Below are 25,088 nucleotides of genomic sequence, written 5' to 3'. Positions count from 1 at the left end.
CACAATTATCTCCAACAAATGGCAAAGGTGGAAAGATAGAAAGAATCTTACCACAATGCAAGTGCAATTATCTATTCTTGATCCCATCTTACTCATGGAGTTCAAGTCTATTGTGGATATCATCAAGCCTCTCTATTTGGTTCTACATAATGAGAGGGATGTACTATGGGCCTTTTCTGCAAGTTCATGAGATGTGTTCAAGAGTCCTTAGAGAAGGGGCACCTAGATTCAATAAAACATGATAGGGCTAAACAAAATCAACATGCCTTCTTTATTGTCAAATCTAAAAATTTAGTGGTCTTCTTTCTTCTAAAAATTAGTGGTCGCCTTTATTCTAAAACCAAAAAACATATTTATGAAGTTTGGAAATATCACAACTCATTACTTAGCAATTTAGCACACTAAATGTTAGTCAAATGTTTTTGAAGACGACCCATTATGTTGCCCATCCTCTACATCCTTTGTGGATAAGAAAAGTAGGCATAAAGATGGATGAATAGCTGATGGAGGGCTCATTGTTTTATGATACCCTAAAGACCAACCTATTATATGACCAATTTTTGTCATTCCAAAACCAACAAGGGTCTTTAAGCCATGCAATGGCAAAAAGTCATGAGGTAGCTCTCAACCTTATTTCTTGGTGGGAGAAGTTCGACGCAAAATTTGGCTGAGTATTTAGGGCTTGCAACTTGAACTTCCAACCCTTGCCATTATAATTTTGCCAAATCATGACATATGAGCATGTGATTTTGGCTCAACTTTTCATTCTTGGGCCTTAAGTCTAGGCATATAAACGTAGTATTAATATGTCCATTTGTTGTAATGCAATTTTCCATTTATGTGACAATCAATCAATACTCAATATTCAAGAGATTTAAAGCACTTTGACCAACTATTTTATTCTACTAGAAATAGCACACCAATACTTAATTTTCTAAAGAAGCTTCACCTTAAAAACTTATTCTAAATCATTTCTAGATTTCACTAAAAGAAATCTTATTTAAACAAAATGCAAATACCCTATGAACATGGAAGACATAATAAGAAATACAAAACATGGATTCCCCCACCCCCCCCCCTAAAAAAAGAAAAGAGAGGATCATTGGATGGCCTGAAATGCAAGTTTAACCCAAAGAATCATGCACCATATTTTACTAGCAAATTATCAGTTGTATTAGACAATCGTTTCTTTTCAATTAAAGGTACATGATATCGCTAGCTTATTTTTGCTTGTTTTATCAAAATTGTTGACGTAGAGTTTACTAAATCAACTAGATTCGTAACATGGTTCTCTCATTGCTAGTACAAGTCCATTTGAGCTGAGCGAACAATATCTTCCAAAAACACCTTGCCTTATCCACACCACCGACCCTTGACATTATTTTCCTCTATGATATGGCTTCCTTGCTCTCCAATGATGATACATTTAATAGCAAGTGGTGAACAAGATACAAAGTAGATTGCTAGCTATAATGTAGAAGAATCTAAAATAATGTCTTTAAGTAAGAGTGACTTCAAAAAGCCACGGCATCTTGCGACAACAGATGGATTGAGCCAACATAAATTTGAAAACGCCTTCAAAAGTATTTCAAAGTTTAAGCTGGAAGAAGACACTATACATCATGTGCATAATTGCATGCACTCTTATCAATGAAGCACCACATCTAGACATGAGAGAGAGAGAGAGAGAGAGAGAGAGAGAGAGAGAGAGGAATCAGCATTTCTTACCTAAGTGAGTTGAAAAAGAGGATTGCTACAACACTTACTCCAATGAGAATAGGTATAGCACTCACAACATACAATACACTAAAACCCTGTTTGATAAAAATACAATACATTAGCATCTCTCTCTCTCTCTCTCTCTCTCTCTCTCTCTCTCTCTCTCTCTCTCATATAAAAATATCAATCTGTGTGTTGCTTAATCGATACAGATGCTAACAAGGTTTCAAAAGCAATATAACAAGAGTCAAATTGTACGCATACCAAGAAGAGCTCGACAAGCTCAAACAAAGTTGCTAGTAATAGGAAGATACAAGGGATAACGGTCATGGCGATTACGGGAAGACTATAGCGATGAGTGAAATATGTCATGTGCATCACCCCTGAACATACTCGTGTTATAACAATGACATGCATAGATCAGCTAACAAGAAGCACAATAGTATGGTCTCCAAATGCCTGATCTTTAGCCCAAGTTTCAACACATGGAGAGGCTGAACCTACAAGGGAGTCGTGTCTATCCTTAATCTTTGAGCACACGTAGCCTCTTCTTGGTAATATAGCCACCCATCTCGCACTGAATAATGGCCGGGATCAAGACCGGTGGCCAAATGAAATTGGGTGCCAAACTCTGCAAAGTCTGCATACCGCCATTCCTTTATGTTGTCAAGGTCCTTCCCTTGGATTTCAAGCACTTGCCCCTTGACTTGTCTGAATGGAGGCGTTACAGCTAAGAGAATAAGCAACCGGGTTATTTTTGCCAGGGCTATACTAAATCATGCACCCGAAATGTTGTAAGATCTAACACCCTCTACCTTGCCAATCACTCCACTGAGAACAACACATGGTCTATAGCCACCTAAGGGCTAGTCTGACCATAGAGGAAGGGCTTCCAATGCTCTAAATGCATGAATCACCCCGACTAATACTCTGTCATAAAATAAGTAGTTCTTCTCCAACGGCATTCAATTTGCGGCTATAATAAGCCACTTGTCTTTCATCTTGCTGCAGAACTGCACCAATGGCCACATTCCTTGCATCAGTGATGACAAAAAAACGATCATCCCAAGGTGCTAACTTTTTCCCCCCCCCCAAAGCAAGAAACCTTCTATTAATGCTTGAAAAACTCATGCAAAACAACAAGCCAAAGTTACTGAGTACGGAAAAAACCGAAAAAAAAGCTGAAAGAAGAAGACCAGCCTGTTCCAAAGAACCCAGCTCACTACCTAGGGGATCTCTGGGACAAGGTCTAACAGCCAAATGGGGGTACTATACAACCGGTGAATCCCTGGAGGAGTAAATAAGTAGAAGACTCCTGTAGGCCAAGCCTTGCAGAAATGAGCGCGTCGCGCGACAATCGCCCTAGAGCCCGAAGTCCCACACTCCCAACTGGAGCACAAGGTGTAGATGATATCCTACCAAATGGCGACCAAGGTAGCCGAGGGTGGAACTAGATGCTCGCCCATCACCAGACTACAACGAGCAACCCAAACATTCCACACCGTGATACTAGCTACTACCTCCCACACGCTATCGTCCGAAGGAGAACGAGGATCCATGCTCTCAAGAGAGACCGCCTCATGGAGCTCTATCCTCTGAATGCTCGGACCCTGTAACCAATAAGCTGGAGAGACCTCATCAATATGGAACGCGTGTCCTCCCACAATCAACCAAGCCACCATCCCTCAGGTGTAGTCCCTCTGAAGGCTCTGCAAGTGGGTCATGATCCTGAGGGCTCCCATCCAAATCCTCGTTGCGCTACGACAACTCCAGATGCAGTGAGGGATCATCTCCAAACATCCAACAGAGCAACACTGACACTGCCCCTCCACCTGCATCTGCTCCAACCACGGGCCAATGGGCAAGCCTCCGTGGGCGACCAGCCAGAAGAAGTGGGAGATATTCCTCGGCCGCAAACTAGACCACAACCGCATCCAAAACCTATAACGGACCTCCTGGGGCACCCACCCAATGCCTCTCCCTGGAAGGGGTCCAAGACAAAGAGTCCATCTAAAGCCTCCTGCCAATCCGTGTAATATAGGAAAAGAAGGGCACTTCATCCACCTGCTCGGCAAGGCTGATCCTGGAGGGCCAGAACCACTCTCCCGGATCCCATTGGACATCCCTCAAGCGCCTCCAAAGCGAGAGGTGCCATCTGGGGACATCCTACTCTGGGATGTTGGGAGGATCAATGTGCCACTCCTTCCCCAAACGGCCCACCACTCTGATCATCTGCCAATGAAACCCATCCATCTCTATGTCACTCTCAATGAGTGCCTGAAGGCGGCCTCCTACCCAGAAAAACCAGTTTGCGTGCTGCCCCGCTGCATCAACATCCTCAAGCAGACCCCAATCTGAGAGAACTGACCCAACCATATGTTGTCCATCCACACGCGGAGTCCCTCCCACCAGGACTCAGGGATGGCTAGGTCAATCTCCCTCATCCGCTGCAAGGTGCTAGCTTCAAAAAAGGTGCTATGGAAGCCAACCATTGCAAATCATGGAAGACCTGTAAAGTGAAGCCGGTAACGAAAATCTTTTGCCAACATGTCTTTACCCCTTTTAAGGAAATCTGCGAGAGGTGTTGTAAATGTGGAGAAACCGTCCACATGTGCACTGTAGGTCTGGCAGAGGCCAAGGATCTCTTGAGCTGTCATGGGGACAGCCCAATCCAGTATGGCCTAAACCTTTTTGGGATCAAAGCGAATACCTTCTCCACTAAGTACCGGATTTCTAAAGCCCAAATTTCACTTTCCTTGGGATTAAGATAGAGCTGATTGTCGCACAAAACCTGAAGAGCATTCCTCACATCCTTTAAATGCTGCTCGGCTACTGCCACAAATTTAAGAATATCATCCAAGAATATAAATAGGCACACTCCTATATACTTAGCAAAAACCCTCAACATCATCTTGTTGCCATGTGGTGGTGCATTCTTGAGTCCGAAAGGCATGACCACAAACTCATAGTAAGCACGTTCTACCCAAAAAGTCATCTTTGGAATGTAGGTGTCGAAAATGCAGACCTGGTGGCAGCCACTTTTCATATCAATCTTTGAAAATACCTTTGCACCATTAAGCCTTTCTAAGATGTATTCAATGTAAGGCATGGGAAACTTATTGCTTACTGTCAACTTGTTGAGAATCTTATAGTCAACACAAAGCCGTGAGGACTTATCCTTCTTCTGGACGGAAAATATCAGAGCTGCAATGGTGAGGATGAAGATCATATAAACCCTGTGCACATTAATTGAGACAACTACTGCTCCAATTCACCCTCCACAGACTCTGAAAGCCTGTAGGGGAACTTACTGACCAGAGCTAAGCCAGGGCAAGATCAATGTGATGATTCTCAAACCTACTGGGCAGAAGCTCAGGTGGAAGATCATCTCGAAGCATGATATATTGGAACTCTTTGAGAAGAATGACCATAATCTGTCCCTACGGTGGAACCGGTTGAACAAGCTTGCTGGCAACGAACATAGATGAGTGCGCACACTGCATCTTTGCAAATGGCATGATGCGCCTGTATATGTAAAATCAATGGAATGCTGGGAATCCTTGTGTGCCTTGTGCGTGATTTGAGTATTTAAACATGGTGTGAACCCGTCTACCTCAAGATGATGAGGTACAAGATTGCAGCCCATCTTCTTGGCCAACTATGGGGAGATGGCATCCTCAGAACTCCCCATATCAAAAAGGACAATGAACTACTGCCCTTTAGCTAGACCATAGGCCCTAATCACAGCTTTCTTTTGACCTTCGATGTCACCCTCCTTACCTTCAAACATCACACCTGGTACGAGGTTTAATGAAGGCAAGACTGTGTTCATGGCTGTAGTTGGAGGAGCTGGAGCAACCATTGCAGAAGCGATGGTAGAAGCCAGTGAATTTGCAGCCTTCTTGGCCAACCACTTACGACAATCCTTTTTCCCATGCTTGGCGATGTGATGGCAAAAAAAGCAACGTCCCTCAGATTAGTACCATTTCTATGCATACGTCAAGCTAAAGGTAACCTCTAGTAATGCCCTTCTTTGCAGTTTCATCTGGCGTCTTCTTATTCCTGGAGTCCTTTTTTCCACTAGGTCACTACTGATCATCTTCTTCTCCTATCCCCTCTAAAGATGGCCGGCTCTAGAAGACCTTCTACAATGGTAAAGGTATCCTGCTATTAGTCAGGAACAAGCTAATGATCTTGGAACCACTGAAGACCTGGGATCATGTCAGAACCGAGCAAAGGGGTGATAATAAAATCCCACGTAAATTAGGACTTTTGAATATACATATAAAACTGGTTCCGAGTGTCCTCTTTTGTTGAGGGCTGTTGCGAGCCCTTGGCATATGTTTAGACTTGCTTGGGATTTCCCTTATTCAGCATCATTTCTAGATTCTGAGCAAGGGTCAACGCTTGCTAATAGGTAAGTGAGTCAAAATTCCGTGCTGGAAATCTGATGTTGGAATCCAAACCTCTGATGAATTGCTTGGACATGTCTCCTTCAGACACTCCCAACTGCTATGCTAACATGATGACCATGTTATTTCAATAACACACGCGAACCATTGTGGGAGGGCGAGAAAACTCGTCTTCCAATTAAGTATATACTGGGGAGGTTTAGACCTGCTTGGGCTTCCCCTTATTCAGCAACTATACCTGAGCAGGGCGAAGCCAGAGGAAACTCTGGTGGAGGCTCGTAGCGATACTGACGTGCAGAGCAATTTTTCAAAATCTGAGCCTCCTCGAGATTCTTGAAGCATGTCTTCCTCCACTTGTCATTTGTTTTCTTCTCGTTGTCTTTTCGCTGTCTTCTACTTTCTACAAGCTCCCATCAATCTTCGAGCTGGGCCTAGAGACGCTTGTTCTGGTCCATAAGCATCTTCATTATTTCCTGAGTGCTTTGCGAAAGCGTACTTTTCTGGCTGTCTTTGTCTTCTTGGAAGTCAGACTCATTCTTCTGATTTTCTCTCTTCCATGTTGCTTGGCTGTGTGGTTTTTCCTGACATTAGCACAACCATGCACTCGTGGTAGTCTCGCTGAATCATAGACCGAAGCTCTGATACCAATGCAACATTCAACAGTTAATGATCATGTAATTCTTTAAACCTTTAGCGAGTATGTCTTCAATGTACACAACAAAGGGGTAAGGGGAAGAGAGAGAAGTAGAAAGACAGATAATCGAGTCGACAACCGACTGGGTCCCTATACCTACTGAGGATCCCCTTCACAATATGTAGGACAATTTGCGTTAATCTTGAAGACTGAAATACAACTAGAAACATTTTTTTAAAGAGCAAAGTATGCAACTCTGAAGAGACTCTGTGAAACACTAGACAAACGCAAGAACCTGAGAAGCAGCTCCAACCAATGACCAAGACCTCGATGTTGTCCACACTGCCAATGTAGACCACTCTGCTAGGCTAAGGATGAGGCTAGTGCTGTCCACAGGAATGCAGGGTGCCTGCGTGAGTGAGAGAGATAAACTGAGATGTGAATGGACTGAGAATGAGAGAGCTGAAACTGAGAACTGAGGGATAAACTGAGAGAGAATGTGCTGATAGAGTGCAATGTGAAACTGAGATAGAAAACTGCTCAAACAGACTGGGAGAACATCGACTTGCTGCTGTCCAAACCTGCTGCTGTGCTGCATGGTGGTCTGCCCAAAAATCACCGACTGTTTGGAGCTGATTCAGGGTAAGGGATGGACCTTACATGGCTCCGCAACAGGCTGGAGCTGGTGAGGAATTAATCGCCAGAACTGAATCGGGAGAAGGGGGACTGAAAGCCCCCTACATAGGCCTGCAAACAGCCAACCTGGCCAGCCAGGCCGACCTGGTTGGCAGGGCTGGTAGGGCCGACTTAGTCAGCCCTACTAGCCTTACTTAGGGCCGGACCAGGTCTGCCTATAATCAGCACCTGGTCCAACTTATTTGGCAGCCATTTAGGCTTGCCTTTCGGGCTCCCTTAGGAGCTCCTAATCTAGGCAACAACCTAGTCTAAACAAGGACTAAACTAACCTACTCAGTTCTCTAGTGGGTACAAGTGAAGAAGGACTGACCTTTCAACCTACCTAGCTCATGCCTAATTCGTCCCCATACTTAGGGCTCACAATGGCGCAATGGCACTATGACAAAAATAGCCTACTTTAGGAACTACTACTGTACATAATGCACTTGATGATTAGTCCAGTGTGTCACAATGGACCCTTAGTACAGGGGTGATGTGACACAGTGGCAGCATGATGTATTACTTTTTCTCGTAATACACACCAGCCTTGTGTATTGGTTCCTGTTTTAGTGGCCCCACCCTTAGCTCTCACTGTATCTGGTTTTTTATCAGTCTCATAGATCCTTTGGTCTTCTGTGAGCGTTGATAAACTCTCTCTCTCTCTCTCTCTCTCTCTCTCTCTCTAATGTACTCACGCGCACGCACACACACGTGTAGTTAAATCAGGCGTACATAATGTTTCCCATATTCTCCTAGGAGTATAAATTATAATTCACAAATTCTTGCGATGAGGTGCAGATCCAAACAGAAAATAAAATCAAAACACAGGATGCAACACCTGGACAAAACAAAAATAGAGATTGATGCTTACTACAGCAGGTGGCACATTCACAATATCATCCTCCTCATTTCCGGGCTGAATCTCTGCTGCTGTATCCCAATCAACTTTCATCTTTTGAGCAGCCACTCGTGGATCAACACCTGTGTCTGTAGTTTTAGCATATGGTGATTGCGAAGGATCTCTCTGTGAGTCTAACTCGTCCTGAAAGAGTATCAAGTATGTGATGAGCTTCAAAGTCTTTAGCTACATGGGATAAAATAATAAAGATACAATAACCACTCACTTCAAGGTTAGGCCAGTCCAACATCTCTTTTGTGAGTTCTCGTAGAACATGCCTGTCAGAAGGAATCCTCCCCTCATACACCTTTGAGGAGCACACAAACCTCAGAAATGTAAGAAATGATGATTGAGAACAACTGCTATATCATACTGGGATCAGGTAGGAAACAGTGACCAAGATATGCTCAAAACAGAATCTACTGTAGACAGCATCATTGGGACCCAGCTACTAATAAGTATGATTAACAGCCTTTCTGAAAGACTAGAGAAAAAGAGCAACAATGTACCCAGAGGAGCATTATATACCAAGGTAGCTACTTACCTCCGACAGAGCAGCCGCCAGATCTTCTCTGGAACATCCCCGTTCGTCTTCTATTCCAAGTTCTTTTCTCCGCTCCACCTCTCGAGGATCTTCAATCATAACTATCAACCTCACCTGAACAATCAGTACAATGCATCGGACAATAATTACATGATACATCAGTATACCTTGACAAGTTCCTCATTACTTTAAACCCAGATACAGTTCACTTCCCATACCCTTTATGATCTTTTCTATTCTGCATGCTGATGAGAGACTTGGAGAAGCAACTCACCTCTTTCTCATCTGAAAATTTATTTGCCTAGGCTATTTCAAGTCAGAGAGCAAAAATTATACTAGGTAGACAGGACATGAACTGAATCCAATTTCAATTTTCATCGAGGCAACTACAGTGCAACATTGGGCAAAACGAGAAGTGTCCCTGCCAAACTTTGGCATGCATGACCCTTTTGTAGGCTGTAAACTGCATGCTTGTTTGGTCATAACAGAAGGCTGTCTGCCAAATTTTGAAATGAAAGAATTCAAAAAAGATGGCAATGGCCACATCAAGGATTCCTTGAAAAATAGAGGATGAGCAGGACAGTCCTGCCAACAGGCTGTAACTGCACATATTAAGGAAAAGGATGATGCATCACACACACATATACCTAGCTGAATCCAGGAACATTCCCAAACTCATCCTCTAAAAACACAACATAGTGCAGTTTCAATCTCACGAGATTGAAAACCATAAACTCCATCACACATAGCAGGGACTAGCTACTATGACATCCCCACTGATGTCATCGGCGCCCAACAGTGGGTGTAGACCATAGTATAAAAGTATGCTCTCACACATACAAATCCACACACCCACACATACTTGAGCATCCATTTATACAAAGTCTTCGTACTGAGTTTCTGTCGGCACTCCGGAGGTGAAGGGCAAACTCAGCCATGACGAAGGCTAGCACTAAAGGAGAAGGCTAATCAAAAAGTAGTCCAAATCTCTTCATTCAAGCTACAACTGCTTGTGAAGTCTAAACGATTTCATTTTAGTCTCTCCCAAACGAGCATCACACACACATCCTCTTCTCTGAGAGTGCCATTTTCAGTATGGGTGATGCCTCACATGAGGAAGGGTCCTGGAGTGGGCACTACTACATGACTTGACCTTTACAATTGTTATTACATAGCAGCTAGTCTTTGTATTTCTCCTCTTAAGTCATTCCTGACAAAGCATACATTTGTACTTATTCATGAATGATGCATAAGTTTGATACCTGATTTATCACTTGATTTTTTTCGGAACAGGCTCTGAAAAAAATCAAGATTTTCCGGAGCCTGTTCCATACTTTAAATACTATACCTGAACTTTGGGTTTTGGAAGTATGGTCAACACTGCTTCACATTGCACAACCTGTTGAAAAACAACAGAGGGTACGCACAGCGGAAGCATCTCAAAGAATAGACACAAATAGATATAACCTAGGCACTCACACAGTGGGGTGCTTGATTTCAATCCAACTTCTCTCCTTCATGCGTACTTAACATACATGTGCAAGCAAGTAAATTGACAGTGCTCGTGAGAGACATGTAGAACCAGCAATATATATTTTTGTCCAGGAGATGGACACAATACAAAAGTGTACCACCAAAACGTGGACCCCTATACTACCAAAATATGCTGTTCTTTACCTCCATGGCACTTCTAAAACACTCAGCTTGCGTGCTCCCGTAGAGCTTGAGTTGGCCTCGATATCGTGCCCGCAATCACACCTTCAAGCTGTCCCTCCCGGACAGCCACACACAAGGCAATGTATGCTGTGAAGACTTGACCTCCTTGCTGCCCTGATGTGCAGCCAATGGTGAGGTAAAAGCTTCCTCTTTGATCCATCGCCGTTGCTGCCCTGGTAGACAGCCAAGTGACGAAGACAACCTTGGGCTTTGTCTGCTGTACTCAGCCTGATCTCTGCTGCTCCAGGTCCTCCTTGATATACTGGTTGAGGTACTGCTCCAACCTGCTCTCTAAATGGATGTCCCAAAGGATAAGTGAATGAACCCAAGGGACTCCCTTTTATAGGCTCCCCTGGAATGGACCGCCTATGTTTCCCCAACCAGCCGACCTGGTTGGCTCACAAACCAGCCACCCTAGACCTGCCATCTGTAAGCCTGACACTGGCCCAGGTCATTCATGCCCTGTTTCTGCCTATTTCCTGGCCAGATCTCCCTGCTATCAGGTTGCCTGTCTGCCCTGTGCATCCCGCCTTGGATCTGGGTCTGCTGCTGTCTTGGAACCTTCTCTACATACTCATACAACCTGCTGCAGCCCTCCGTACTGTACCAGACAGAGGCGCCTGCAACCCTGAGCTCTTCCAGGCTCTTCTTCCAAGACCAGTCTCCACGCGTACCAGCTGTACTGCTGTGCCATCTGACCTGCTCCAGATCATCTAATCCAGAGTGTTTCCAAACCCGTACACCTCCAGGGTTACAGTCCACAAGATGCCACATGGCATTGCGCAACTTCCTGGCAGACTTCCATGCACTGAAGTATCTCTGAATCTGCTCCAGGGTCTTCCAAACAGCCAGGTACATCATGTGATTGTGCTGCCCCTTTTCTTGCATGATCTTTATCTGTATGCTGCCCACATGACAGCCAATGTGCTGTCCACAGCCCTTTGTTCCATGTTAGATTTGACCATGTGGCATCCTAAGTTAATGCCCACATGTCTTCCAACGCACATTGGTACACCTCCCCTTTGCTCTCCTCATTTGGGGGCTCATAGATGGAGACGTGACTACACAAATTCCAACACAACCCATAGCTTGGAATCAGTCCAATCCAAAACCAAAGTCGCCTGGTGAGGATCTCAATCTCTTGTGCTGCCACAGCTCTCCTAGAGTGACAATGTTCATGTAAAAGCATGAACCAGGGTCAAATTGATTGTCCAAAGCCACTGCAATTCAAGAAGTCTTAAGAGCCTATCCACAAGCCAAATTACATCACCTCCAAGCAACTAGATGTTTCCAGTGCCAAATCGCAACTTGGGGTGTGGTTAAAACAAGTCAATGGCCTGTTTTCACAATGATTTCCAGGAAAAGTGTGGAGAATCCAACGATTTCGATTGGTGAGATAACATTGAGAGGATTACATTGTTCAAGCGGAAACAAAGTCTAGAAGAAAATGTCCAAAAATGGAATCATGTCCAAGAAAACTTGAGACTACTCAAATTTCATTCTAGAAAGTGAAATCAAGTGCCAAGTTCAGCTAGGATGATCTTGGGTTGCAAGGTGAACACATTAAAGCAAACTGTGAAGAGAATAGCAAAGTTATAGTCAATTTTGAAATTCGGCTTGCATAAAGCCTGGGACAGCAAGAACATCTTGATCGCATACATAGATGAAGGTGCGACAATAAGTCAAGCCGTTCCATAGTTGCCTAGGGATCTCCCACGCACTCTTTAGGCCAGCTACATGATCACATCGTGATGGACTAAAGTCAGATCCTCTACAATTAATTAAATAACAATGCAAGCTTGTGGTTGCAGCCCCACGTCACTGATATGATCCATGACGTGTAGACAGGTTTTGTTTAGGAACATAGTATCCTGGACAATATCTTCACCTTCTGGGAGACAGTTGATTAGGTCACAAGGAGTTTCAGCCTATCGCGATCCTTCTTCTGGATTTTGAGAAGGCTTATGACAAGGTGGAGTGATATTTTCTAGAAGGCACCATGCAGAGGTTCAACTTTTCAGACACATGGATTTGGGGGGTTTCAACCATATATGCAAGGAGTGCCAGCCAGATGCTTATCAGTGGTCACACAAAGGGGAACTTTTCTCTTTCCCACTCAGTTCATTAGGGTTGCCCCCCTCGCTCCTTTCCGCTTCCTCTTCGTGGCAAGGGCTCTAGGTTACTTTCTATTATCTCAGACAGCAAGCCTCACTGGGATGCGGCTCTAGATTCATCAGGAGAAGGAGCTATTGAGCTCAGAGTTTGCAAATGACACGGCACTCTTTGTGGAGGGCACAACAGAGAGCCTAGAGGGAGTCCCAAGTGCCCTAGAGACATACTATTTAGCCTCTGGGACCAAGATTGTAACTGGCCTTTGATTGACAAAGGGCAACGTATCTTACTCTACTTTCTTACAACACCAAAATACAACCACCATGTTCCATTGCCATTGCCCAAACACATTACTTAGAGCATACAATTCCACATCATAGCATCACTGAATCATAAAAACAAGGGAGGCTAGAATGCCCCTACTCAATAAACATACACAGTGACACCTGTTGGCCCCAACACTTGGCGCCTCTTGAGATATTTATTTATTCACTGGTTAGTTCAATTACAAGGGACTTCCTTCCTGAACTCACCCGCAGGTGCAACCCAATACAATGCCAACCCGTGGCTGTGCAAGTGACCAACTCCTAGTGCTATCCTCTTCGTTCCCTTCAGTAGCCAAGCATATCACAAGCGGAATAACCCAACATCATACCAAGCAATGCATCCACACAAATCAAGGCCATCACTGAGTCCAAGGCTTGCCACTGCTTCCCCAGGAAGAGAGTATCACAACCAATGCCCCAATCCTCTCCCGAGCCAATGGCAAGGCATCCAACCTTCCAAAACTCAGCGAGAGTAGTAGTCGCACAAAGCAGAAGAAAAAGACAAGAATTCGGCCAGCAAATGGAGCCTGTTTCAGCTCGAAACAATCTCAAAGGATAGTCAGCCAGTAGATAGCAGACTCTAGTAGGAGGGAGATGTCCTTGACTGCCTTCCAACACCAAAAAGGGTCACAAGAGAAGTCGTCCAGCAATCAGCAACAAATCCGCCATGAATTCATCCACCAAAGTGAGGATTCTAGGTCACAGCAACCTCATAACTCAGTGCACATAGCACCAGATAGGAGCCAGGGGAGAGGCGTCCAGGACTATGGCCTCAGACAATGAAAAGGAAACATTCTATCGCAAAGAATGTTGAGAAAAGCTTCAAAAAAGGCCCAAAATAGAGACGCCCAAGCCCAAGGAGCATGCCAGCAGCACGAAACACCAACGGGAGAAGATCTATCGTGGAGAAATCACCAAAAACGTCTTCAGCCAGCAAAGGGAGAGCTGCCAAAAACTGCCACTCTCTCCAAAAGACTCCCCTGGTAGGGATGAAGACCCAAAACAGCAGGGTAGGATAGGGTAGGGCTCCAGGACCTTCCAGGTGCTTCCAGATGGGACACACGGGCGCCACAAGTCAAGCATAGAGCCCAAGCATGCACACATTCAGGACACATGGCAAATTGGACGTGGGAATTTAATGCTCCTAGGGGGTCACTTTTAAGTCATGACCCTAGTGTTTAGAACCAGTGACCCTAGTAAATAGGACCTCTTGTGGATCACTTTTTAAAACATGACCCTAGTGAACAAAACCAATGATAGGACCAAGCTAATAGCACTAGGAGTTGCACTTGTTGCACATTTAATCATAGGTACCCTTTGGACATTAATTAATGCCCCTAGCCTGGCACCCCTAGGCCAAATTCAATGGCGGTTAGTTTAATCACTTCGCCATCACGTCCCCGGGACACACACCCCTCTTGAAACAGCAAACTATCATGTTTGCTGTCCCAAAAGTACAAAAAACATAGAAGAATATCACAATAGGCATAAACAGCCCATAATCCATAGTACAACATCACATGAAGTACAAAATACGATGCACATACGGCAGGACTGCAAATCCATCCATATGGTAGTGTATCAACTGTCTGGAGTGTCATGACCACTCATCATAGAAGTCTCACGACAGAAACACTATCAACATCAGTACCTCCGGTGGAACCGCAGTGTCACCAAGCGACCTCTAGATATCCTGTGAGCCTGTCTACACTGTGGGAGCGGAGGTGCTACCTCCCCCTTGAGCATCCAGTAATGCTCCAGACCAGTGCTCTGCTGATCCGGAATGAGCCGCCTCAAGGTAGAGCTGCAAAACCTGTGGTGAATCTGCCAATTCATTGTCCTCCGACCAGATCGCGTCGTTTGCAGGATAGTTCTTGCACTTCACTCAATAGCGTCTGGAAACTCTACCTTTGATCTTCCGATCTTTATGTGCCACAATCTGCTCAGGAATCAAGACTTCATCTTGCTCATCAACTTCAGGTTGCTCATCAACTGGCATATCCTATGACACTTCTCCATGAAAAGGCTTCAACAAGCTAACATGGAAAGCATTGTGGATGGTCCACTTCTCAGGTAACTTCAACCTGTAAGCTACCTCATTGATCTTCTCAAGAACTTGAAAGGGCCCGTAGTACCTCATATTCAGCTTTGTATACAGCTTTACCTTCCCTCTCTTGCTCCTAAGACATCTTAAGAAAATGCAGCAATACCCAGTCACCTTCGTTGAAGACCAGGTTCCTGCGATGCTTATCTGCAGCTCTTTTCTGCTTGTCCTAGCATACTTAACCTTTTCATACGCTGTCCGCAAGTCTTCCACATACTGATCAGCCATAAATATCTTCTCTTTTGTATGCAAAATAGGAGGAACCTTTTTCCCACCTTCCACTATATTTCAAACGGTGCCTTACCAGTGGAAGAATGCACTGTGTTGTTGTATACATACTCAATTAGTGGCAAATACTGCTCCCATTTTGTTTTGTGCTCAGACACATAACAACGTAGCAAGTCCAATGCTGTAGAATTTGCCTCTTCTAACTGGCCATCAGTCTGTGGATGATATGAAGATGAAAACAGCAGTGAGGTACCCATGTTATCAAACAAACCTCTCCAGAACATACTGGTCATACGTGGATCTCTATCGCTCACGATAACTCAGGCATCCCATGGTACTTGAAAATAAACTTCAAGAATTCTTTTGCCATCTGCCTAGCTGTAATCTTCTTCCTCACTGGAATGACGTGAGCCTGTTTGCTAAATCTGCAAATTATAGTCCATATGCCATCATGACCAGTAGGTGTGCAAGGGAGATCAAAAACAAAATCCATAGGGATGCTCTGCCATGGCCTATCTGGTATAGGCAAAGGCTGAAGTAGACCAGGCTGCTTCTACCTGTCATACTTCACCTTCTGACAAATGATGCATCTCCTGACATAAGCCTCAACATCCTTCCATAGTGAAGGCCAATAGAAGTAGTGCTCCACTGCTTTGATTGTAGCCTCAATACCCCTATGTCCTGCATACGATGGGGCATGACTTTCAGTGATCACCTTATGCCTCAATGGCTGCGTCACACATAGCTTACCATGCATCATCATGAATCCCTCCTTGAGAGTATAATGATCATGCCGATTGCCCTCCATAAGCTGATCATAAATACGTGCAAAAGCATCATCTGTAGTATACTGCTCATTGTGATAAGCAATAGTAACTGCAGATACCTGTGGTTTCTTGGACATACCTTCCGTACGTGTCCTTTTGGAAAGTGCATTAGCCACTATATTCTTCTTTCCAGCCACATGAACGATCTGAAAATGAAAAATGGAAAGGAAGTTTGCCCATCTCATGTGCTTCTCCGACAACTTTCTCTGAGTGAGAAAGTACCGCAGCAATTGGTGATCAGTTTACACATAAAAATCAGCAACTAATAGATAGTGCTTCCACACAGTAAGAGCATGTATTACAGCTACCAATTCTTGCTCATACACATTCATGTTGCCCATGTTAGAAACATGATGAGAGAAAGAGAGAGAAGGTTAGGGTGTGAGGAAGTGATACTCAAATGAAGACATAATGAAGGCTTTCATTCATTCATAAAGTATATCAAGTCAAGTGAAGTGCAAGCCTTATATAGGCTACTCACTCACACACTAGCACCTAGTGCATATGGGATAAGTCCCATGATGACAAGTGGCACTCACACAAGACTCACACATAGACTAGTACTAGATCACCTAGTACTACACACCAACACTTCACACCAACACACTCTTTGACTATGATATCTCCAACACAAGTAGGTGGGGTTCAAAAGTTTAAAGCTTATGATGCTCTCACACATGATTTGTAGGAAGAAGTACCCCACATGATATCATACTTGAACAACTTGTATCACATCCCCTCCATATAGATGTCTCGTTTCAAATTATATATATATATATATATATATATATATATATACACACACACCTTTGTAAGACTAGAATATGTCCAATCAATTCAAATTTATGTTGTTCTTAGTTTTGAGCAGTTGGGGCTTTTGCACCCGCGTAAGATATTTCAATATAGTTGAACAATTGATCACCACTTGGACGAAAATTAAAAGAATTTGCAGATAGAAAAATATACCTTTGTAAGTGTCATCAAGACGTGAATATATGGGAATTTTGATTTGCGACTCCTGTTATTTGTGTGTGACTACCTTGGGCCTCTAGGGCACGGAAGTTTGGCTGCATGTGCGAGACTTGGGGAATTAAAATTCCTAGTGGGCCCTTGAAAATTGTGAATGTGCAAGCCAATTACTAGGTAATTAATTCCTAGAACCAATGTGTGCAACAAAGGGGCAAAAGAGTGATGCAAATAAAAATTGCTGTTTTTGGCACGGGACTCCAAAATCAGCACAAACACCTGTTTGGCATGCAGGAGGCCAAAAAGCAAGCCAGAAGAGAAAATCCATCGCAATTTTCCTTGAAGCCTACTTGGAGCTATGCGGCCTATTTTCAGGCTGGAGTTTGGACTTCTACTTCTGATGGTGACCTTCAAGCTGGTGGGTGACCTGTTTGGATGCTATTTCTGCTGCTAGAAGCTGACCAGTAAGGATTGCGATTTCTCCACAGGCTGGATTTTGCTGTTTCTCGGCCCCAAAAGTGTGGCGATTTCTCCTACAGGCTGTCTTCTCTAATTCTTGGGCTCTAGAAGGAGAGCCGATTCATCTGGTTGCTTCCCGAGCTACAGAGAAGCTGCAAAAGATGGGGCAAAATGCTTTCTAGCTGATTTTGCCAATTGCTGCTGATTTTGGGACCTTTTCCAGGTGGGACAACCTGTTTTGGAGCTGCCTTTGGGCTGCGCTAGGGCAGAATCACATGTTCTTCGCTGAATTCAGGGTTTTCCAGTTCAAATTACCTGATTTCTGTGGATTTTGGGTAGAGGAAGGCTGGTATGTGCCTCCTTTGCCGTTTCCGGATTGGTTGTTGGCTGGTTATTGCGTTTGGTATTGTTTCCACGCAGAGAAAGGCTGATTCATGCTGTTGGGCAGTGGCCAAGATGTCTACAGATAGGGCAACCTGTTTTGGAGGGGTTTTCTTGGTTGGTTGTGCCAAAGTTTGGTCCTAGCTTTTCTGCATTTGTTTAGCCGTGTCTGGCTGGTTGGGCACTTGGTTGTGCAGGTGTAGTGGGCAGAGAGATAGCTTATGCCTTTGGGTTCTATTGCACGCTTGGTCGGAAGGAAGAGTTCGTGATTGCCTAGTGATTGGATGCATATTTGCCATATAAAGTTAAGTTGGAATTGCAGGGTGTGCAGGACATTGGAACTCTGTGGGCAGTGGTTTGCCTGTGGTGCAGCTTTCAGGAGACCTTGTAATCAGCCTCTTGGCTTTATATGAATATTAAAGAAATACCGCAAGGGGCGCGAGTGTTTGGGGCCAATCGGTGTCTTTGTTTCTGAGTAGGAGCGCTCTAGCTCCCTGTGATTTAATCTGTGGTGATTAATAGTTTGACTATTTACTGTGTATGTTGTGGTTAAAGTGGATTCTACCACCCTTTGATCACTGAAGGCTGGTTTCAGTAAGACTAGAATATACCCATCGTACAAATTCAGAATTACGTTGTTCTAAATTTTAGCTGTTGGGGCTTTTGCACCCGTGTAAGATTATTCAATATAGTTGAACAGCTGATCACCACTTGGACGAAAATTCAAAGAATTTGCATGTCCGCTAAGGAGATAGGAAAATATACCTTCATAATACTAGACTATATCCAATCATACAAATCCAGATTTATATTATTCTGAATTTTTATGATGCTCTCACACATGATACATGGGAAGAGGTATATATACCCCACATATTATCATACTTGCACAGTTTGCATCACCTCCCCTCCACATAGATGTCTCGTTTCAAATTATCACTTATCAAGATAAGGTCAAAGTATGGCATGTCTAAGACTAATAGGCAGAGGATACCATGGAGGGCCCTTCCCTAGTCCATGCAGCTTGCAACAATGCTCGTACTCATGTGCTGCTAGATGGTTCCATTCCTCAGCCATGTCATTTGATCATCTCCCTCCATAATAGTATTCTTCAGATGTGCCCACTATAGAACTAAACATGACATGAGATCCATCGAGCAGACCGAAGTATCCTCGACGCAGCCACATACCACAAGATGGTGTTTTACAAGGAACATTTCCTTCATCTTACAAACGATGGATTCATCAGGCCACCCAAGTACTTACAGATCCACCTTGTCACATAGAGTGTGGATAGCCATGGGTCAACTTGAAACATCATCTGATAGGTTTCACATTGAGATCGATGCCAGGGGATACCATCGAGAGCTGAGACTATATACCTACACATGCCTTATGCACATACTTGTGCGATCCAAATAGATCAAGAGTATCTATAGACAGCAGCGGATCAAGGACTTTTTCTATACAAGGGAGGAGCCACTTAGTGGCCGTCATCAAACATGAGACCCTAAGCCAGTTCGTTAGCTATCTTTGTAATGCTGCGTTTGGTCATATAGGCCATATTCAGTCTCCAGTGGAGGTAAATACAAGCATGATGATAATCCTCTCTCAATTCATGGCCTACCTCAACAAGCTTGAGAAGACGGATGCCAATAGGATACCACACAAGGCAATGGAAGCTGAACAAATCATTCGATGGCACAGAGAGGGGGTGAAATGGATGGAATTACAGGGCATAACGGCTGCTGATACACAGAAGATGCATACAAAATCCGGGAGTTAGTGACGCAGAAACTATGGCAAGATCCGGGGGCAAAAATGCAGTTTTACAAACAGGAAATTAATTCGATGGACAGCTATAGAATGCAAAAATACATTGGGGAAGACATATCAATGTTTAAAAGGCATCTAATCTGCAAAATGAGAACCAGCTCACATGATCTAGAGGTGGAGAAGAGCAGGTGGGCAAGACCCAGGGTCCCAAGAGAGGAGAGAATCTGCAAAATCTGCCCCACCGGAGAGGTGGAAAATGAGCAGCATGTAGCCCTAAGCTGTGGAGCCTATGCACACATCAGAGAAAGCTATGGAGGACAGCAGAAGCAACCTGAAAAATCAGTTGGAGCAGCCATCCAAAAAGCTAGGAAGCTACTTAAAAGAAGTCTTGGAACATTGCAACAAGATGCTTGGACTAGTACAGAAGACTCACTACATAGCAAGTTTGTTATATTTCCTTTCACTAGATGTAAAAGATCACTATTTGTTAATACGGATTACCAGTCCAATAGATCCTGAAGGGTCTCACACAGACTTCAATATAATCATATCATATCATCTCTCTCTCTCTCTCTCTCTCTCTCTCTCTCTCACACACAGAGATTGCGACAGATCCGCAGGAGGCTAAGGTAGACTGAGCACACGGACATGTCACAGACTTCAATGCATTTGAGTCAGCTCCAGGACATAGTGGGGTGGAGGAGGAGCTTCGACACAGAGAGTGATTAGAGCACACATTATCAAGGTTTGGCCTATCTCAACTCTAATCAAAGGAGACCGCTAGAGACGAGGCGTCACCCTTGACATAGCCCATAAGATACAAAGGTCGAGGAGACCACGTCCTCCGCCACAGCAAGAGACAGCTCCACGGTGCAAATCCGGACATTTTTGCAGCTCACCGACGGTGCTGGTTTTCGGCTTTTGAGTTTCAGTTTTCAGTTTTGTTTGAGCTCTTTAGCTCTTTAGCTTAGCATGGCACTAAGCAAGATAAAAATATTGAGCACACAGCATTTAGCAAAGTAAAAATCAATGTCACACACATACAAGTGCTTATTAACAGCTACTCAACAATGTGTAGGGTGCACTAAGATGCATAGGTGCTCATGCATAAGATGTTGCATTCCTCCTTTGTTGAAATTTTTGTGGAAAAACAAAAAGAAGCATAATTTCGGAAAAAAATATCATAACCAACATATAAAGTTCGCAACCTCATTGAAAGGCATATCTCGTTTTTTCTTGAGCTCCTCCAAGACCTGAAACAAACAATAACATCATGCATCAACTTGCAGATCATATGAAACACAACATTCATATGCTACTTAAGTAAATAGTAATATAAACAGGTAGCTTATACATGTCATTTTGTTGATTTCATATACTAAAAAGGACAGATAACCAGTTACCACAAACATACTAATTCTATCACTTTGAGAAGTTTAGGGTTGATACAACTAACAATAACCTTGCACAAACCATATAGATCTAGATGAATCCAGGAACATGCCCAGACTCATCCTCTGAAAACACAACAAATAGTGCAGTTTCAATCTCATGACAGTCACTCAAGAGGGTGATAACTGCCAACGTCTTGCATGTGGAATTCTCAGACGGATGCCAATGTTGATGATGCAGCTGTGCATGCCACATTGTATAGAAGGCTAGTTGGCAGTCTCATCTATCTCATAATTGGGCAAGCTGTAAGGAGGTCAAATACATGCTATTACTTTTCACTCAAAAGTGAGACCATCTCATAAAACAATAACAAGAAACCAACACCATTCCCAAGCTGAATACAAGGCAACCACCACGGTGGAGGTGATGCTATATTGCTTCAGAGACTGCTTCGTAATCTTGGCATATCACACCAAGGTCCCATTCATATTGGTTATGATAATCAATCCCACACTGCTTTGGCCAAGCCTGTACATCATTCCAGGACCAAGCCCATTGAAAGCAAGTAGCACTTTGTTCGTGAAAAAGTGGAATCTAGTCAGGTTTAGACTTGGTCTAGCTTCCAAAGTCTCTTGGCTAAGGCCAGTGCAAGCTACCTTCTGCAATAGAAAACCGCAAGAAGCATTACGCCGACATCTCGATGCTACAGGTGGGAGCCAACAATTTTATTTACAACACATGCTTCGTAAAACATCCAACAATTTTATTTACAACACATACTTAGTAAATGTAAACTACTCGGAGCTTTCTATCAATTCAGACAATGGATTTTGCAGAGGCGTTTGAATGAGATGATTGCGAGTTGCCAAACACATATACTTGAACTTAAGAGTTTGCAATTAAGCTGGAATTAAGACTTATACAGCTTAAACACAAAGTGACATCATTGGAAAATGCAATATGATTGAGGGGCCAAGACGGCCCCCCCCCTTATCCAAGCTCACTTTATTCTTGAAAATGGAGATACAAGACCAAGGTGCAATGCACCTTCCAAACTGATGAACTCAGTGAAAACCTAGGACCTGGATACAAGACTCAAGAGCATATGTGCAAGGTAGACAACAAAAAGGAGGACTTCAAGCTCAGGTTTCAACTTTTGGCTTGCCCAATCCACAAGGAAGAAGCCTGCAACAATCACCACTTACATCCAACATTAGAGACAAGCACTAGTTTCTCGAAAGATAGTAGAAACAACATGAAATGGTGCTGTAAATGAGATAAACTTGACGATACAGGCTCCCTTCGTGACTTGACCCTTTTGTAGATGAAGTCCTTGATGCCTTTGAAGCTACCTTGGGTGAGGAGAGTGTGGAAATGGGGCTGGAATGAGAACAGCTTAGAAAAACAGCCTGTAGGCTAGAGAGAGAAAGCTTTTATGGAGTGATAGCTGTAGAGAGAGAGTGCCAATGCTGATCCCAAGGGAGGGGATGTAAGAGAGGAGCTGCTGCTGTTCCAAAGGTGCACAGAAAGGCAGATTTCTGCAAGGGAAATGGGCTGGAACAGTAGAGAGAGAAATTCTGCAGTAGAGAGAGAAAGACTGCAGCAGGAGAGAGAAAGGGGCTGTGGCTGCTCCAGGCTAGGAGAAGGAGAGAGGATGCTGCTGCTGTTCCAGAAGAGCTGAGAGGGGGCAGATTTCTGGAGAGGAGGGGCTCGAACTGTAGAGAGAGAATGTGCTGTTGTAGAGAGAGAAAGTGCTGCTGAGGTGAGAGAATGGCTTCGGGAGAAGCTGGCTGCACCCAAGGAGCTAAAGAGGTTCTGCTGCATCATCCAAAAGGAGGGAGAAGAAAAGTGACGAATTTTTCATGTGAGGAATGAAGGGGAGAGGCCTTCTTTTATAGGCTCAGCCCCCCCCCAAGGCCTAGAGTGGAAGGTGGACACTTGTCCTAGATTTTTGGTGGGCTGCAGTCCCAAAGAGGACAGCCCACAACCTGCCCCAAATCTACCAGATTTGGGGCCAAACACTTGGCATGCATGCCCTGCCACTTGCCATGCATGCCGCCACATGTGTGGGACAGGTGGACTGACCTGCCAGCTCAGATTCCATGTGGCAGTCTGCCACGTGTCAACTGCCACATGTCACTCCCAAAAACCCTAAAATTTCAAAGTTGTCAGAATTCAATTCTGATCGCACCCACGGGTTCCTAACAGCTTAGACTATCTATTGACGTACTCTAAGGTCATAATTGAGCCATACTGAGCTCATTTGTTTGTCGTCTTATCTTGTATCTCCATTACTCTTGGCATGCTGCCAGGCCCACACCCAAAGCTCAGGGAACATTCTCTTGAATGGTTCCTAGGTCGGTATGCAATCTGTGCATTTGATTGGTCCCATGTTTGGATACTCAGGTGGGGTGTGGTTTCCAGATGTCCCTCTCAAAGAGAAGCCATCACTCTTGTGGGTCACTAATGCCCATAACCCCAAGCAAGGGGGTCCACCCTCAAATGCTAGACCTAGTCCCCATTGTCCGTAACTAAAGAGTAGGAAAACATTTCATTTCTTAATAAGCATACTATTGAAAAACAAAAAGAAATAGTACCAAGCAAGTGGATACATGTTGAAGCAGGATGACAGTAAAATATCCAAACCTGTAGACAAGGAATGACGTATTGTTTCTTCCCACTATCATCACCTTATTTCTGAATCGTTTTAGTTGAACTTAACACATTGGCGGATTTCTACATCAATGAATCATTTTAGATTTCGATGTGGCAGAATCTGGCAGCCTATAATTCGTATCATGCCTAATACGGTGAAAATCGACTCGATGGGAAGTACGCGTTTGGCAAGCTATGCCAATGAATGGTTTCCCCAGAACGTATTGAAAACTATTGTAAAGGCAGCCTTTCCAAAAGACTGTAATCATCCATGAATTTCCTTGCTTCGATTCTCTGTCTCATTTACCAAGAGTAAAGCAATACTGACCCGCAAAATTTCCCTAACGTTGGCTTCATCTTCCTCTTCGGGAGACAGAGGCGGCGGAGCTTCTTGGTTTCCCGATTGCTGAGCTTCCTCGGTAACTGACAAAGTAGCATCGGCATTGACGTGGGGAATGAACTGAATGGGAGGACGAGGGCTCCGATAAAGGTAGAAGTGCCTTCTGGAATTGTTTCCTCTGGCTGTGAGGGGTATAACTGGAGGGGCAGGAAAAGACAGCGGCAATGTGTAGACGCTGAAGCTCTGCAGGTTTTGGAAATTCAGGTGAGAGGGCAACGCACTTGATGCTGTATATGCCATCGTGAAGGATGCAGATCTTCATTGGAGATGGCGAGACTTATATCTATACCAAAGCTGCACGAATTAAAATGTATTAAAAAGGGTTTAGCAATGCTTAAGGAATTAAAATGTAATAAAAGGATTCTTCGGTTGAGATGGGGAAAAAAAATAAATTTATTTGTATCTTTTTCATGAAGAATTTAGAGGGTGAGTGTGAGCGGCTGATGTCAGTCGAAACACCCATCAGCAGACATCGGCCTCTAGATTCTACGCAAAACATCCTCCCTACTAACGATGCAGCTCGCAAGGTTCAAAGAACGTGCATGGTTGGCAAAACGGATATGGATGTGGCTCTTGGATTTCACGCTAAAGTTGACTTAAAAATAGCTCTTCGAAGGAGAGCATTGATCCCATCAATCTTGTTTGTATTGAGTGTGACCTTGAGAAGATCAATATCCAGAAGAGAGGCATTTATATCCTCTAACAAAGAGAGCAAGTGGATACTGAGGGGCATCCATCGATATTTCTCCAAATAGTCTGTGCAGAGAATACAACAGACTGCAAGACCATGGCTGTTTCATGCTTTTTTGGGGAAAGAGTGCCTAGTAAGGATGAATTATCACAGTGGCTTGTAGCTACCTATTA

The 25,088-nt window shown here is 44.0% G+C and overlaps 1 protein-coding gene across 1 annotated transcript; it reads right to left on the bottom strand.

Moving 5' to 3' along the window:
- Positions 1 to 1,190: 1,190 nt before the first annotated feature.
- On the bottom strand, positions 1,191 to 24,485 carry CEST (death domain associated protein). The gene is made up of 6 exons (XM_087396873.1): positions 24,153 to 24,485; positions 20,986 to 21,030; positions 8,883 to 8,996; positions 8,565 to 8,645; positions 8,312 to 8,482; positions 1,191 to 1,814 (listed from the first exon to the last, which is right to left on the bottom strand). Exons 1-6 carry the CDS (start codon positions 24,462 to 24,464, stop codon positions 1,725 to 1,727), a joined length of 813 nt encoding a protein of 270 aa, XP_087252999.1. The 5' UTR covers positions 24,465 to 24,485; the 3' UTR covers positions 1,191 to 1,724.
- Positions 24,486 to 25,088: the final 603 nt, after the last annotated feature.

Source organism: Dipteris shenzhenensis, chromosome 2 (genome assembly GCF_047967505.1).
Source record: "Dipteris shenzhenensis isolate YYH24624 ecotype China chromosome 2, Dip_SZ_1.0, whole genome shotgun sequence".
In the NCBI taxonomy this organism is placed as follows: Eukaryota; Viridiplantae; Streptophyta; class Polypodiopsida; order Gleicheniales; family Dipteridaceae; genus Dipteris; species Dipteris shenzhenensis.
Note: the sequence above shows the minus strand (reverse complement) of the source record. Positions and strands in the feature narration are given on the sequence as shown.

Bases quoted from the DNA above. Each gene is read 5' to 3' on its own strand.
- CEST (XM_087396873.1), bottom strand. From the start codon at position 24,464: ATGGCATATACAGCATCAAGTGCGTTGCCCTCTCACCTGAATTTCCAA. The intron at 8,646-8,882 runs GTAAGTAGCTAC...TGCTCCTCAAAG, and splicing joins TGGCGGCTGCTCTGTCGGAG to GTGTATGAGGGGAGGATTCC. The intron at 1,815-8,311 runs GTAAGCATCAAT...TTTATCAAACAG, and splicing joins TGAATGTGCCACCTGCTGTA to GGTTTTAGTGTATTGTATGT.